At 43.2% G+C, this 15,348-nt stretch overlaps 1 protein-coding gene across 1 annotated transcript in view; it reads left to right on the top strand.

Moving 5' to 3' along the window:
- klf12b (Kruppel like factor 12b) overlaps positions 1-15,348 on the top strand; it is a 69,737-nt gene that overhangs the window by 20,513 nt on the left and 33,876 nt on the right. Inside the window, exon 2 of the mRNA XM_086051638.1 lies at positions 8,306-8,388. Coding sequence (XP_085907764.1) covers positions 8,323-8,388 — 66 coding nt within the window. The 5' untranslated portion in view covers positions 8,306-8,322. The remainder of the gene's footprint in view (positions 1-8,305; positions 8,389-15,348) is intronic.

Genomic DNA, 15,348 nt, shown 5'->3' on the forward strand with positions numbered 1-15,348 from the left:
TAATACATGCACAAAGAAGACAACTACACTCAATAATATAATACAGTCAGCCAGCCATTATCTATACCGCTTATCCTCACAACGGTCGCGGGCGTGCTGGTGCCTATCCCAGCAGTCTTAGGGCATTAGGCGGGGGACACCCTGAATTGGTTGCCAGCCAATCGCAGGGCACACAGAGACAAACAAACATCCGCACTCACAATCACACCTAGGGGCAATTTAGAGTGTCCGACTAACCTACCAAGCATGTTTTTGGAATGTGGGAGGAAACCTGAGTACCCGGAGAAAACCCACGCAGGCACGGGAAGAACATACAAACTCCACACAAGGAGCCCGGGGCCGGGATCGAACCCACGACCTCTGAACTGTGAGGCGAACGTGCTAACCAGTCGCCCACCGTTCCACCCTAGTACAATACAATACAATACAATTTTATTCATGCAAGCGCATTTCATAACAGCTAGAGCTGTAACAAAGCACTTTACAAAACAATAAATAATAAACAGTAAAAAGGCCATAATACACAAGTGTTAATCAATAAATTAACATAAAACACTATAAGCTGCAGTAATTATTGTCATTTTTGTAGACTAGAGCATGCCTGTGAGGGTTATGCAATCTCTCTGCGTGTGTCGTTGCATGGGTGATATTCAAGAATTTGTTGTTTAAATGTCTATCAACAACATAGAGCTGGGCACTTGACCCTTTATTGCCCGTCCGGCCGCGACCCTCCACCCTTGACCTGGGTACCCTTCCGGCCGCGACCCCCATATTCATAAACATTGTTGGCCCCCGCCCCGTTCCGATCCCCCCCCCCCCCCCCCCCCAAAAAAAAAAAAAACGTGCATGATGCCACTGCGGGAGAGATGCTAACGGAAGAGGTTTATTTATAGATAACTAGCTGGCTAACTAACTATTCAAACACGCTGTGGACACAGTTCAAATGCGCCACTTACTCACGTACGTATCCAGCTGCGTGCACTAACTTCCATTGCGAGCCCTGGGGTTGGTTTTATCGTATTGTATAATTATTTGGGTCCAACAGACGACAAGTCTGCAAGCATTCAACAAGTTACTTATTTTCCACACTTCCCCTCCTTCACACTTCCCGGCCTTCAAAATAAAAGCATATCAGCAAACCACTACACAGCAGTTTTGCTACGGCATATTTCCGGAAGTAGGAAAGTGCATGATGTGCCATACTTGAGTGCTGCGTGCAGCTTGAATATACTTCCGGACACAAGTTGCTTTGAAAGAAGCCTAAAAAGAAGCCTTTCACCGAGCAGACTGAAATGAAATTTGGCCGCCTCGTGAGCACGTCACACTCATGAGGGCCGATTGGTGGGCCGGACTAAAATCCACTTCCGCCTATGATTAGGCCAGCCATTTTTTTAAATTTGTCACCCCCCACCCCTCCGCCCCAAAAATGGGCATCCGGCCGGGCCGGAGGGTCCGACCCAGGGACGGACTGCCCAGCTCTGCAACAACATTAATGCTAGTTTCTTTAGCCCGTATAAATAAAGTTGTATTGTATTGTATTGTATTGTCTGCGGCGTTGTGCATTGTGTGTTAGCATTAAGGTTGTGAACTTTAGCAAAGCAAAGTAACATTGTCCGCTTAGATGCACAACATGCAATTATCTTTGTCTTAATTGTTCATGATTATTTATTATTTTTATGTTTAGTTTCAAACTTCAACTGCAAGTGTCAATAAACAGCATGAAGCAAGTACACTTTGCCTGTTTGAAAAAAAATGCTGCTCGATGTTGTGACGTTCGTTGTTGCCATCTCACGGTAGAGGGATATAACTCAAGTCATTGCTCGTAACACAAGTCTAAAAATTGCACACGTGATGGCTCGTATTTCGAAAAACTCTGAAGTTGGCTCACTCGTAAGTAGAGCTACCACAGTATATATTGTCCCAACCTTGACCTCAACCCTGCCAAAAAACACTGGGATGAAATAGAAGCAGGACTGCAACCCAAACATTGGTAACCTCAGACCCCACAAATGTTCTTTTGGATGAAGCAACATGAATAGTGAGGGATTTGCCATGTTATGTGTGGGAGCGATTGCTGGCGTGACTAACTACAATTTTCATATACAGTTTTTATTCAGTAAATTCCACTCCTGAAGCCTGTTTCACCAAGCAACAAGATTTTTGGCAACTGTGTCAATCATGAGTTGACTCAGAAAAAAAGGTTGCCAGAAGCCATGCCGATACACACATATTTGGTTTGAAGTGTCTCTTTTAGAATTATTTGGGCCAATTTCTGTGGTCCTTCAAAAACAAAGTTATGCTACAGATTTTGTTGGATTGCTACCAGATTTAAAGCACAAGTAGGCTACTAGACAAATGGGTGAATCTCATGTGAAAAAAGCTTTTGTCAGTGCATGTAGACAAAGGCTGCCTAATTTGTTGACTCTCCATAAAACACGGAACTCTATAACTTACCTCCACAAGGCCAGAGCTCGACCTTTATGTGATGAGGTTCCTGCCGTGAAAAGAGTGCACAGTAGTAGGAAAGTAGGCACACTTGATGATTTTCCAGTCAAGTACTAGCTCCGGTGCAAATTTCGAGACAAATTGCATAGACACTCTCTAAAACATTATAAAAAGTTTTCCTAGATGAGTGGTGTCCATGGTCTTATATTTTTGTATATATTTTGGTTGCTAAAATTTCAGTTCGTTTTTTTCCTCAAGGGATTTTGCTTACTGGAAGGAGAAATGAAATGCCTCAACACTCGGCTGACTTACCCTCCTCGCTGCGTCTGACTCCCCCACACACCTGGGATGGCCATTTTATTTCAGTGAGCAGCAAATGGAAAGGTGATCTTAATCTACCCTGCACCTCCGCCCCCACAGCCCCCCGCCCATCCGCTATCTCGCACACACAGAGCGCACCGCTGATGGACAGACGGGCAGTTCATGGTCGCCTGCGCAGCGAATGCACTGATGAAGACTATCAGATGCATTGTTTGACGACTTTGAGCGAAGAAACTGCTTCGTCGGGCCTGCGGCGGAGCAATCGGTCAAAGTATTTCGACCTGACCCCCCTCCATTAGCTCGTTACTCGGCGTGAGGCCTCCCTCGCCACTGTTTGCACTTTGGTCATTGCAGTCACAAGCAGCGGCGTGCACTGGCCATTGATTTGCCACGAATAGCTCGCTGCAGGCCAGTTCATTATGAGGGTGTTCACACACCGCTGGATTAGCGGGACTGCGGATGGATAGAGTGGCTCTTTCTAGCGGTGCTCAAGCTTATGTTGCATTTGATTTGATTGGCTAACATGAATACATTTAAAGACGTAGAAGTAAAAAGATCCGATTTGGAGTTGCGGTCATTATCAGGGAAAACAAGCCATTTACTTTTCCTTTTCCACTCCCTTTGCCTGTTCTCTTCAACACATGGCTCGAGGCTGGACTCTAGCTGATGCTCCACCCGCTCAAACAGTTACCATGGCAACGCTATCTAGGCCTACCAAGACCTGAAGCCGAAGGACATGCTGGACAACAATACAATAGCAGCACAGCCGGGGTACCTGGGGGACTTAGACCTGAAAGGGAGGTATATATGTGTGTGTGGGTGTGTAAGGAGGGGGTTGGAGGTGGGGGCTGCAGATTGAGAAGGAGCAAATCCTCCCTCCCCTCTACCACTCTACCTCCATCACACACAAACACCACCAGGATCAGTCTTGCGCTGGAGAAGCAGTGGACGATATGTGGCATTTAATCGGCCCTTTGTTTCAGGATAAATTAGTGGTTTCGGTGGCCCCAAAAGGGGCGGCTTAATCCATGTTCCCACACAGCACTTTGGTTCAGATCAATTTGCTTAGATATGGTGGGCCTGTTCTCTGGTGTTACACTTGTTAGTACACTTTTGTTTGGGTGCAACTTCCTGGGTTCAGCTATTTGTTGCTGTCTGTTAATCGGTCAAGTGTCACATGCCAGTCTCACAGTAGAATTTCATTCACGGAATGAGAACACAACGTTTTAACTTGGTAATCAAACAAAAGAGCCTCACACATTTTGTGGTAGAAACGCATCATACAATTCAGGATTTACTGATAAGTGTACGTAAGAAAAGCAAACTCAACTATAGTGGTGGCTAGGGTTTCACAATATCGGCAATATCGTGTTATCACAATATTAAATTTGCTACAATATATCGTCGTCGTCATGTCACGATATTAATAGCAGAAAATTTGTTTAAAAGCCCAAATTGTTTTCCATTTTTGCAGTTCCAGCACCCTCTGGTGATAGTTTATTAGCGCAGTTTAATTTGATGCCACCTATGTTTCAGACCCATGCTAATCGCCAATAGGAGCTCATGACTGGCCAAGCCTTTTTCTTTGTAAATGCTGTCATCATGTACAAAAACAGAATATTGTGTGTGTTTTGTTAAATATGAGCATTTTTTGGTTGTTCTTTACCATATTGTGAGCTTTTATACAGAATTGTGAGCTTTTTATATATCGCCTTTGTTACGGCCCACGTTGGGTCGTGGCCGTTTTATTTGTGTGTGTGTGTGTGTGTGGGGGGGGGGGGGGGGTGTGCGTGTGCGTGTGCGTGCGTGCGTGTGTGTGTGTGTGTGTGCTCTACCCTGCTCTGCCCTGATTGAAGCCACCCAATCAGAACAGGGGAGGGTAACCAAATTAGTTAATTTGCTTCAGGTGTGGCACCAGCACCAGTTTAAGAGGGACTGGGTTGCTGGTGTTCGGGGCTGGCTGTGTTTGATGCAGACAGTCCCTTGTATTTTGATTTTGTAAACCGCTGTCTTTTGTTTAGTGCACCTTCTTCGCCATAACCTTAATTTATCCTTTTGAGTGGCCACGTTAACCATTCGTATTCGCCATAGATTTGACCGGTCATTCCTCAGTCATTATTCGTTCGTGTGTGCACTAGGGCAGTCGGGTTTTGGGTGAGCACTCTGATTTTGTTGTTTTAATGGCCAGGTTTTGTGTTTGTGCACTTTTCATTTACCCCTTCCAACTCTCACACCTATGTTAGACCCCTCCTCCTTGCCATCTAGAGGAGGGGTCGTAACAGCATTTTTTGGGAATGCAAACAAAATGCTGCAAGTGGTTGACATGCTAATTAAATCAAGCTTTTCTGGTTCCTTTTAACCTCTATATATTAAAAAAAGTTGAAAAGTTTCACTGAGAGAAAATTCAAAATTGTACCACACCGAGGCACACGAACCTGAACTGTGCGATTGCTGGAACCATGGCCTTGCGTTAGCTGATGGTCCCACGACTCTCTACACCATTCATCACTAACCGAGGTTTATTTGACCACCTCTTGACTCGTCACAATGGCGTACCCGACGGAATAACAGACATGATCGAGGAATAGCGTTGCTATGCGGAGGCGACTTGCTGTGCTTGTATTCCACACTTCTGCTAGAATAATAAGAGGGCTCGCTACCTAAGGTCATCTCCGGCTGAGGGGGATGTGGAATATACATTGTTGTTATTGGCTGCATTGCCTTAACAGCAGCAGCGTTTACAGGCCGCCAGACAGAGGCTGAGTGCTCGCACTGAGGGCGGGGGGACGTTAGCTTGCATGTGTGTGTTTGTTTGCTGCGCATTTGCGGCTTTTTTTTTTTTTGCCTGAATGACACAAGGAACCGTGACCTGGCGGTGGTGTCGCAACAACTGTTGAGTAACTACTTATACAAGCTAGTTATTGTCCGTCAGTGAAAGAGGAATAGGACTGCGGCAGCCCACCAGTCAGCCGAATGTCTTTATTAAAAAAGCATAATGACTCAGCTCATTCTAATTCATGTCAGCATTTCATCATTGTCAGAGTTAAAGGTATATAATTGGGCATCTTGACGTGCATTCATTTATCACTCAAAAGTTCTGTTCTTCTACTGTGGGTATTAACTTTTTAGAGCTTGGTGACTTAAAGTACCTGGAAATCATTTTTGGCCTCGGAATCTGCACGAACGATTACATTGAAGTCCATTAATAGTCCCATGGTGCAGAGTATTAGAGTTAAACCCTTCCAAAAATAAAGATCAATTTAGGTCATATCTGTTTTTTGTATTGTTTTTGTTTTTTTAAATATACCCTCGTACTGTATACAGTATATTGCTTTCAAGCAAAGTTTTATCATTTGTTTGTCCAGATTAAAATTAGAATCTAGTAGGTTATGGCAAAACCGTGTATGTTATTTTACCCTAACTCTAGTCTCTATTTCCACCTTTTATGCTGACCCCCAAAACTAGAAAAGGGCAATTCATTTTCTAAAGGGGCCAAATGAGAAACAGGAACGGTTTTCTAGGTTTTCAAAATGCTAACCTCAACTCCGTATTCCTTATTCATTTTAATGAATTTATATAAAACATGATTTTTGTTGTTGTTTTAATAAGTTGATTCTTGTGTAGATATTGTAACTTTTGTTATAATTAGGAAATTCATTTTAAACAAAATTATAAGCAGTTACACATGTAACTAAACAGACAAAGTTGTTGGTAACCTGCTGTTTATGATAGAAAACCCCAAAATAATTACTGGAATAACTTGAAGATGACAAAAGGAACAATACATAAAAACGTAATTGAGATCCAATCATTGTTGTCGTTATTAGTGCAACAGAATTATTTTTAAAAACAAACTAATGAAAATAGCCTGTACAAAATCAACAGTACCGTAAACTTATCCTTTTTTTTTTTTTTGAGGGACTCATCATCATAAAGTACTTTCTCTAATTCACGATGTGAACATCACGTCGCGACTGGTATTTTGGCCCACTATTTATGATCCAAGTTCTCCAACCTTCTCTGGTTTGAAGGCTGCTTTCATCAGACTGTTTCCAGCTTCTTTCACAGACATACAAAACGATTAACAGGACTGTTTAGAATAGTCTGATGTTTTGTTTTCAGCTATTCTCGTTTTAATTGGCTGTGTGTTTGTTTCTTGATCCCATTGGAAGACCCGCGACCTACAATTGCAACCACGTTTTGTGACAGTGGGCAACACATTTCATATCAGGGCCTTGATAGTATTGACATTTCTTTGGACCCTGCACAGGTTCAAGGCATCCTGTGCTGGATTTAGTAAAGCAGTTCCAGAACATAAGTGAGCCTGCTGTTTGTTTCAGTGGCTACAGTGTTGTTTTCTTTTGACACAGGGTGCAGACAAAATTGATGGTACCCCATTGTTAAAGAGTGAAAAAGCTGCAATCATCACTGAAATAACTTGAGACTGATGAGACTGGAATTTGCTGAAATGCGTTTTGACAAGCCACAATGCTTCTGGGATATTCTTCTTGTGATGATTGTGTTCTTTTTAAATCAACAATTACAAAAACCATGTCTACTCTGTGCATACTTATTTTTCTACATTTTTTAAATGTGCTATTAGCCTCCCAGATAGATAGATAGGTAGGTAGATAGATAGATAGATAGATAGATAGATAGGTACTACTTGCAGGAAGTAATAATTAGGGCTGGGACGATCCACTTTTGTCCCAATCCGATTTGGATCATGATACTTGGGTTGTGATGCGATACTTAAATATTATAAAAATGTTTATTTAAAAAAACTGAGGCATGTGTTTTCAAAGTTTTAACTTAAGTGCCATTTGACATTCATTCAAGTGTCACGATTGAAAATTGCATAAACTGTTTCAGTATCTGTTCCTGATACACAGGAGTGCAATAAATAAAACTCCATTCTCAAAGCTCAACTTTAAAGACCTCAAATGTTCCAAAAGAATGTCATAGAACTTGAAAATCATATCATAACATAAAGTTATCAAAAGTACTTCATCAACGTATCAATATGGTAGCGCCGTAAAAAGTATCACGATACATTGCAATACGATATTTTTTCCCAGCCCTAGTAATAATGTTGTTAACATTAGGACCATTGCTTGGATCATCATCACATGTGCACATCAAATTAAATCACAACATTAAAAAAAACACAGCATATTTGCATATTACATTAATTGTTCACTGTGTGTGCTGGTCAAAGACGGTTGATGGGCCGGATGTAGCCCACAGGCCAAAATTTGCCCAAGCCTGCCCGAACTGTAACCCCCTAAAGCTATCTGCTTAACTTTAACCCAAACCCGAATGCACTCGACCATAAGACAATTTTTTGGAAAAGTTTGGGAAACCATCCATCCATCCATCCATCCAACCATCCCGTTTTCTATACCATTTATTGTAGATTTGATCCTTTTAAGGTCAGAAATCAACTCCCACTGTTCCCCTGTTTGTGACAGACAGATATGTTTACTTCTTTGTATGTCCTAATTCAACATGCTCACACCTCCTCTTTGTCCCTTCGCAGGCCGCCGAAGAGACAGGATGTTAATGCTTGACGGAATGCCTGCAGTCCGAGTCAAAGCCGAGCCCCTGGAATCGGAACAAGGGGTAAGCGAGCAGTTGTTTTCCAGACGATTCCCCATTTCCCTCACCACCCCCTCTTGCTTTCCTCTCCGTCTTTCCTCCTCCCGGCAATGGGCAGATAATCACTCCCAGGCTTGAGCAAGCGAGACAGCGAGCGTGGGGGCTGTGAGGAGTGGTCGGAGAGCATGGTAGCGAGGAGGAAGAGAAGGAGAGCCACAGCTGGGACAGGAATGCATTAGGAAGGAGGAGGTGGTTTGGGGGGGGGAGGGATTGTTAGGGAGTCCATACTAGTTGGGGGCGATTGTCAGCAGGGAGGCCGGGTCACAAGCAACTCTGAATCTTCTATCTCTCCGCATCTTTACGTTCCAACATTGATTCTCCTCTTGCCATTCTGTCTTACTAACACATTAAGAATCTTCCTCTCGTGCGCACACGTTACACGCGCACACAAACGCAACAATCCTCATCCTCAGAAGAACAGGATCACAGCTCCATCTCTTCCTCAACTCCCCCCCACACTCTCCCGTCGCGCCTTCTATCGCCGAGTATGAATCACAGACGCAGAAGTTAAACGTCGCAATTCAAGCCTTTTGCTCAACTCCCATCGGTCGCCATTGTCTTGAAAAGAGAGTTGATTCTTAGTTGGGGCGGGTTTATAACGATGTTACCTCACACAGGGTTTGCATGGCCCTTGTAGAGGATCAGGACTCTCTGGTCCAGCATACCTATAAATATAGTGGTCTTGTTATGGAGAAGCTGTTGCTAGGTTACACGGGCTTTGTGTTGCTGCCACAGCTGTGTGTGTAGCTGTGTGTAAGTGTGTGTGCCGCGTGTGCAGGTCACCACATTTCTGTAACAATGATGCATTAGTGTTCAATTCCTTTTCATTTAAACTTATATCAGTGGTGTAAATCTACCGCCCAAATCACTTAAAATGTTCTTTTTACAAGATCTAAAATGGGGCATTAAAAATTGTAAAATATTGTAAAATGTAAAATATTTTTAACCAAAGAAATGTTGCAGGTGGGCAATGCATTCTGGGCCCAGGTTGAGTCACAGGAAAAGTGGTGCAAATTCTCAAATATCTCACATGTATTGCAGAAATATTGGATCTAACAAAGTTAATCATTAGAGGGTTCCTCTGTTCATGGGCTGTACAATGCCAAAAGATTTCCAACAGAGACCAGGATAGTTTGAGTAGTTATTAAATGTTTGAATCTTTTACATCGTTTCATCGATTACATCGATTATTTTTTAAAGGTTTCATGTTTGTGGCTTCATGACTGTCAGCGAATACATACCATAATAGTATTTTACGTCTTGTAGCCAATGTGACTACTGTCTACACAGGTATTGGTTAGGATGGAAGAATTCACAACACATGTGCTGTTCTGCATTCCAAAATGCGGCACATCCGTCTATTTTCTCTAGCGCTTGTCCTCATTAGACTTGGGGCTGAGCTGCAGCTTATCACAGCTGACTTTGGGCAAGACGTGCAATATATCTTGAACTGGTCGCCAGTCCATCGAAGCAATGTGACATATTGAACCCTGATATTTTTCAGTACACTACAGCAACACTCGAGTCATCCGAAGAGATTAGCCTTTTTTACGCAGCCTGTTCATGCTGCTCCGACACCAAATAGGGGAACCAAATGCCTGTGAATACTCTCATTCATCACGGCCATTGTATTCTCCGGGCACTGAGTCGATTCCAACTCAACTGTTCAGGTTGTCTTAGAAAACGTTTTAGCTGCTCATCTGAGCAGGCTTCATCAATTCGCGCTTAAAGGTGAGGGTGCAAACATTGAAAACTTTTCTGTAGCCCTCTAGAACCCCTTTTACAATGCATAACTGTCATTAAAATGTGATTGGGTCAATGGTAGACAGCAGTTTAATCACTAAATACAATTCAGAACGTGTCGTCTGCCGTTTGAATCTCGCGCCCCCTCATATTCGGCTTTTTCCGGAGATGTGACGTCACAGTAGCCGGAGTATTCAGTGACTACTAATCATGAACAATTGTACAGTCTATGGTGTAGCGAGCGGTTTAGCTATATCTACGTCACTTCCGGTGGCGAGAGCCGCGATTCCTCGAGCTTCCATGAGGTTTGGAAACACTCAGAATGAGTAAGTAAAACCTATTTTCTAATCGATCTGTGGTTGACAACTTGCAGGAAGTGACTTGTATGTATTATAAAACCTATTACCAATGAGAATATGAATTTGAACAGACTCTGAAAAATGTTTGCCCCCCTGACCTTTAAGCAGGTTAGGTTAGTTCTATTCAGAGACCAAGAGGACCAAGCGGTCCTGCCAATATTTCACCTTAACAGGTAGTATCAAGAATCTAGATGCTACCTAGAAAGGATCTAAAATGTAGACTTTACAGATCTGATCGTCTGGATTGGATCAGTAGATATTTTGGATTGTATGCAGTCCGTTCATATTTTACTTGCTTGACTATAACTTCAGTGCGATGCCGAGGGTCGGATATGCTAACTGGCGCTTGCATGTCAAACACAGGGAACTTCCATTGCGCTTACACCACGTCTCCATCCGGAGCTGTTTAATCGGGTTATCATGCATAATAACATTTTATTGTAAGAGTCGTACTGATTCGACTGGTCATTTATTTGAACAAAGGTACGCCACTCGCTCGCTCCACGCGAGTATGATGGCGATTCGCACGGCCCGCACGCATGCGCCGTTGGGTTAGCTGCTTTGTCTTTGTTGGTTTAACTTCTTCTTCGTGTTTGGAGGCGGCTGTGCGCTGCCTACATACACACCATGGTGCGATCGGGTTTGTTTTCCATTCATTATTCCATCCAACGTTTTATCGAAGGCTCTCTCTCTCTCTCTCTCTCTCTCTCTCTCTCTCTCTCTCTCTCTCTCTCTCTCTCTCTCTCTCTCTCTCTCTCTCTCTCTCTCTCTCTCTCTCTCTCTCTATATATATATATATATATATATATATATATATATATATATATATATATATATTAGTGGTGTAACGGTACATGTGGGTGTATTAATACGTTTCGGTATGGCATTTTCAGTTCTGTCCACTTGAGTTCGGTATATATATTTATGTATACGGCGGCCCGGTGATCGACTGGTTAGCACGTCTGCCTCACAGTTCGATCCCGGCTCTGGCCTTCCTGTGTGGAGTTTGCATGTGCCTACGTGAGTTTTCTCCGGGAGCTCCGGTTTCTTCCCACATTCCAAAAAGATGCATGGTAAGTTGATTGGACACTCTAAATTGCCCCTAGGTGTGATTGTGAGTGCGGATGTTTGTCTCTGTGTGCCCTGCGATTAGCTGGCAACCAATTCAGGGTGTCCCCCTGCTTACTGCCCGAAGACAGCTGGGATAGGCTCCAGCACGCTTGCGACCCTTTTGAGGATGATTTGGTTCCAAGATGCTACACACAGTTGTGACAATGCCCCGCCTTCGCAGGGTTTTGTGTTAAACTCGATCACAGCTTATTGCTGGATGTTCTGTTATGGCTCTGATGTGGCTATTTTGCTGGTTTGCTGTGTGAAAAAGGCTACTGCGTGTAAAAGCCACCAATGTTCCGCCTTTTGTCCGATGTAGCACCTACTTTGGAATGGGAAGAATAAAGTGGGTGCAGGTGGGTGGCGCATGCGTGTAAGGGAATGCCGTAATGAGTTGGCTGAGTTTGAAGTTCAACACCTGACAGGCATTTCACATCTGTCCGACAAATATTTGATGCATCATAACGCATCTGCCTCATAGCTCATATACTTATCTTACTGGGGATGTTGCATAAACATGCACGCAGTTGTGGCAATATCCCAGCTTTGCTGGATTCTGTGCAAAGACCGAAGACAGATCTTCTGATGGGACTATCTATCGCATCTCAGTGTAAAAAAGGCTAGTTATTCCTACTAATTTCAGATCTTCTCGTTTTATGTTGTAGTTGAAAAACCAATGCCTGATCCCAGTTTAGCATCACTTAGAGTCACGTAGGCGAGATGAAACAGAGGTCATTCGTGAGTGCACAGTTGAATGGGAAGAATACCAGATCCTTGTAGCCAGATGGGTTATCTTGGGTCTTGTGGAACTGTTTGGTCACATGGAGTTGGTACTTCTTGCTGATAAGAAATCTCCACATCTGAGCACTTAAGTGTGGCAGCAGGTGGTTCCTCTCCGAGTCTTTCTGGGTGTTCTGCTCTCTACCGCGCCTCAAGGCTTTTGAGCTCCTGTGAAGTCAGCCTCCATTCGTGCAGCGATGTCAATCTGGATGCGCCCTCAAGTGGCTTTGAAGTGCGCCGAGATCCAATCTCCCGCCCCCAAATGACTGCGCCTCCCCGTCGCAGGCCAGACAGGCCGTGACAAAAATGTGGTCTTCATTTGGGTGGCAGGGAGCCAAGGCTGGAAATATGGCCCTGCCTCGTTAGACCCTGCCCCCGCAAGGGGCTGGAAAATGTGCCCTGCTGACCGGTATTCCCTATTAAAGACAATGGTACCAGAACCGAGGCAGGAAGGCGGATTGAGTGCATATTTGTGTACATGTGCGCGCACGTGCATGGATGTGAGTGTGTGTTTATGGGTGTGAGAGAGAGAAGGGGGGGGATTGTGTCTGTCAAAGCAAAAGTGGAGCTGGCTTAACTTTTCTTAATTCTGTTTCTTAATATGAAAGCCTAGTTTTTGTTTTTGTCATTGGACAACAGATCCTCCTGAAGGATCAAATCATCTCTTTTTTTATGTTCTGAACAACTGTTATCCTGTTGTCCATATCAATGACTCGTTAAGCACAATAATGCTGCCTGGAGGAGTTGTGCCATGGTGTAGATATGGGCCATGAAGCTGACATACTTAATTATGGACTTCTTTGAGAAAATAGTCAATTTAAAGACTTCTTCAACAAGGACAACTTTTTTTCAACCAGGTGACATCTAGGAAACTAGTTGTGAGTGAATCAGCAGCGCCTCTGCTGATTGCAGCCTATTAATAAAAGTAGCTTTTCGTTATTGTAATTTTATTTATTTTGGGGTCGGTGGGTCTTAATGACACAAAAATAAAGTCATAATATTTCAAGGAACACTATCTCTTGTCCCGGCGAGGTTGTCGGCTTTAGCTGATATAATGTTGAGCTTCTTTTGACAGCAAACTACTAGGGACGGAATCAACAGTGTCTTTACTGGTTGTATTCAAGTAGTTCACTCCACGTTGCCTCAATTGCAGATGCAATTAAATGATAATCATTTACACACAATCAGCCAAATTCTCAACAATCAATAATCTACTATTATGTCCTTTCCTACGTCAACCGTGTTTGTACTGAATATGACTCATAACACTCAACAAAAATACAAACACAACACTTTTGTTTTTGCCCCCATTTTTTTAGTTAAACTCAAAGGTCTAAAACAGGGGTGTCAAACTCCAGTCCTCGGGGGCCAGAGCTGCTCATGTATTGAATGTCCATTTCTCAACCATAAGCCGTCTCTAAAGGCGTTTCAGAGAATTTGACAGTACATCCAACCAGCCTTACAACCGCAGACACGTGTAAACACACCTGCCCAGGACATCCACATCCAGCACATTCACCTCCAAGATCATCTGAGACCTGCCACTGGGATAGCTGCTGAAACTATCGGTTTGTATAACCAAATAATTTCTGCAAAAACTGTCAGAAACCATCTCAGGGAAGCTCATCTGCATGCTCGTCGTCCTCATCGGGATTTTAACCTGACTCCAGTTCATCTTTGTAACCGACTTGAGTAGGCAAATGCTCACATTCGGTGGCGTCTGGCACGTTGGAGAGGTGTTCGCTTCACGGATGTATCCTGGTTTACAGTGTTCAGGGCAGATGGCAGACAGCGTGCGCGGCGTGTGGTTTTCTGAGTCCTCAGACCCCCCTAACACCTCAATAAAACAAAACTGCCCCTTTCAGAGTCTCCTTTTATTACGGGCAGTCTAAGGCACTAATCATGTCTAATCAGCAACTTGATGTGGCACACCTGTGAGGTGGGTTGGATTATCTTGGCAAAGGAGAAGTGCTCACTATCACAGATTTAGACTAATTTGTGAACAATATTTGAGAAAAATGGTGATATTGGGTATGTGGAAAACGTTTTAGACCTTTAAGTTCATCTCATAAAATATAGGATCAAAAACAAAAGTGTTGCATTTATATTTTTGTTGAGTATATTTCAGTGAAATGGTCATAGAATTGAAATGAACATTAAACATCATTTTTGGGTAGAAACAACAACAAAGCCCTTCATGCGGACATGCCAAAACAACTGAAAATGCATATATGCATTCCAAGCCAGTAGTTGTACACGTCAACTGCTTGTCCTGCTACACAAGATGATCTTTTGAATAGCCTCCTTAAATACATGTCATATGACATATATGTGATTTGATCTGAACACAATATCGCAGTAAATGTGGAGAAAAGTGTTACAAACGCAACTACTTTTCATTGACGGAAAAGGTCATGCTTTCAAAGATGTCCATTTTGAAAACTCGGAACATTTTCAAAGTTTGCTTTTCAGCCCCCAAAATGCTGTTATCATGGAAAGGAACAGCCACCAATATAGTTTTTATCCATTGTCAACATGTATCTGTCTATCTATCTTGAGTTTTATGTGGCCCTGACTATGAGATGGAATATTAAATGCCATGAGCACAATCATGCACGCCCACACAATTCACAAGGGCGGAGCGAGAAGTTTTTCAGTGGGGTGGCCCTGGCTGCATGCGGGTGTCATTCTTGATAATACCTATGCTTTGTCATTTTCTTAGCTGTTGCTTTGCTTTTGTGTACTAACTGATAGTCTACTTCTATCTCAAGTACGGAGGCATTCCTACTGATGTGTAGCTAACAGCCAATCAGACTGATCAATTGTCACTGACGGCCAACGCTAATTTTGCATACGGTGATCAACGGCTCATTCATTCATTCATTCTAAAATGCAGAATGACATAAAAATCTCCCAATTCTTCCGGATTCTA

Source organism: Filicampus tigris, chromosome 14 (genome assembly GCF_054856515.1).
Source record: "Filicampus tigris isolate MCC_2025a chromosome 14, RoL_Ftig_1.0, whole genome shotgun sequence".
Classification (NCBI taxonomy): domain Eukaryota; kingdom Metazoa; phylum Chordata; class Actinopteri; order Syngnathiformes; family Syngnathidae; genus Filicampus; species Filicampus tigris.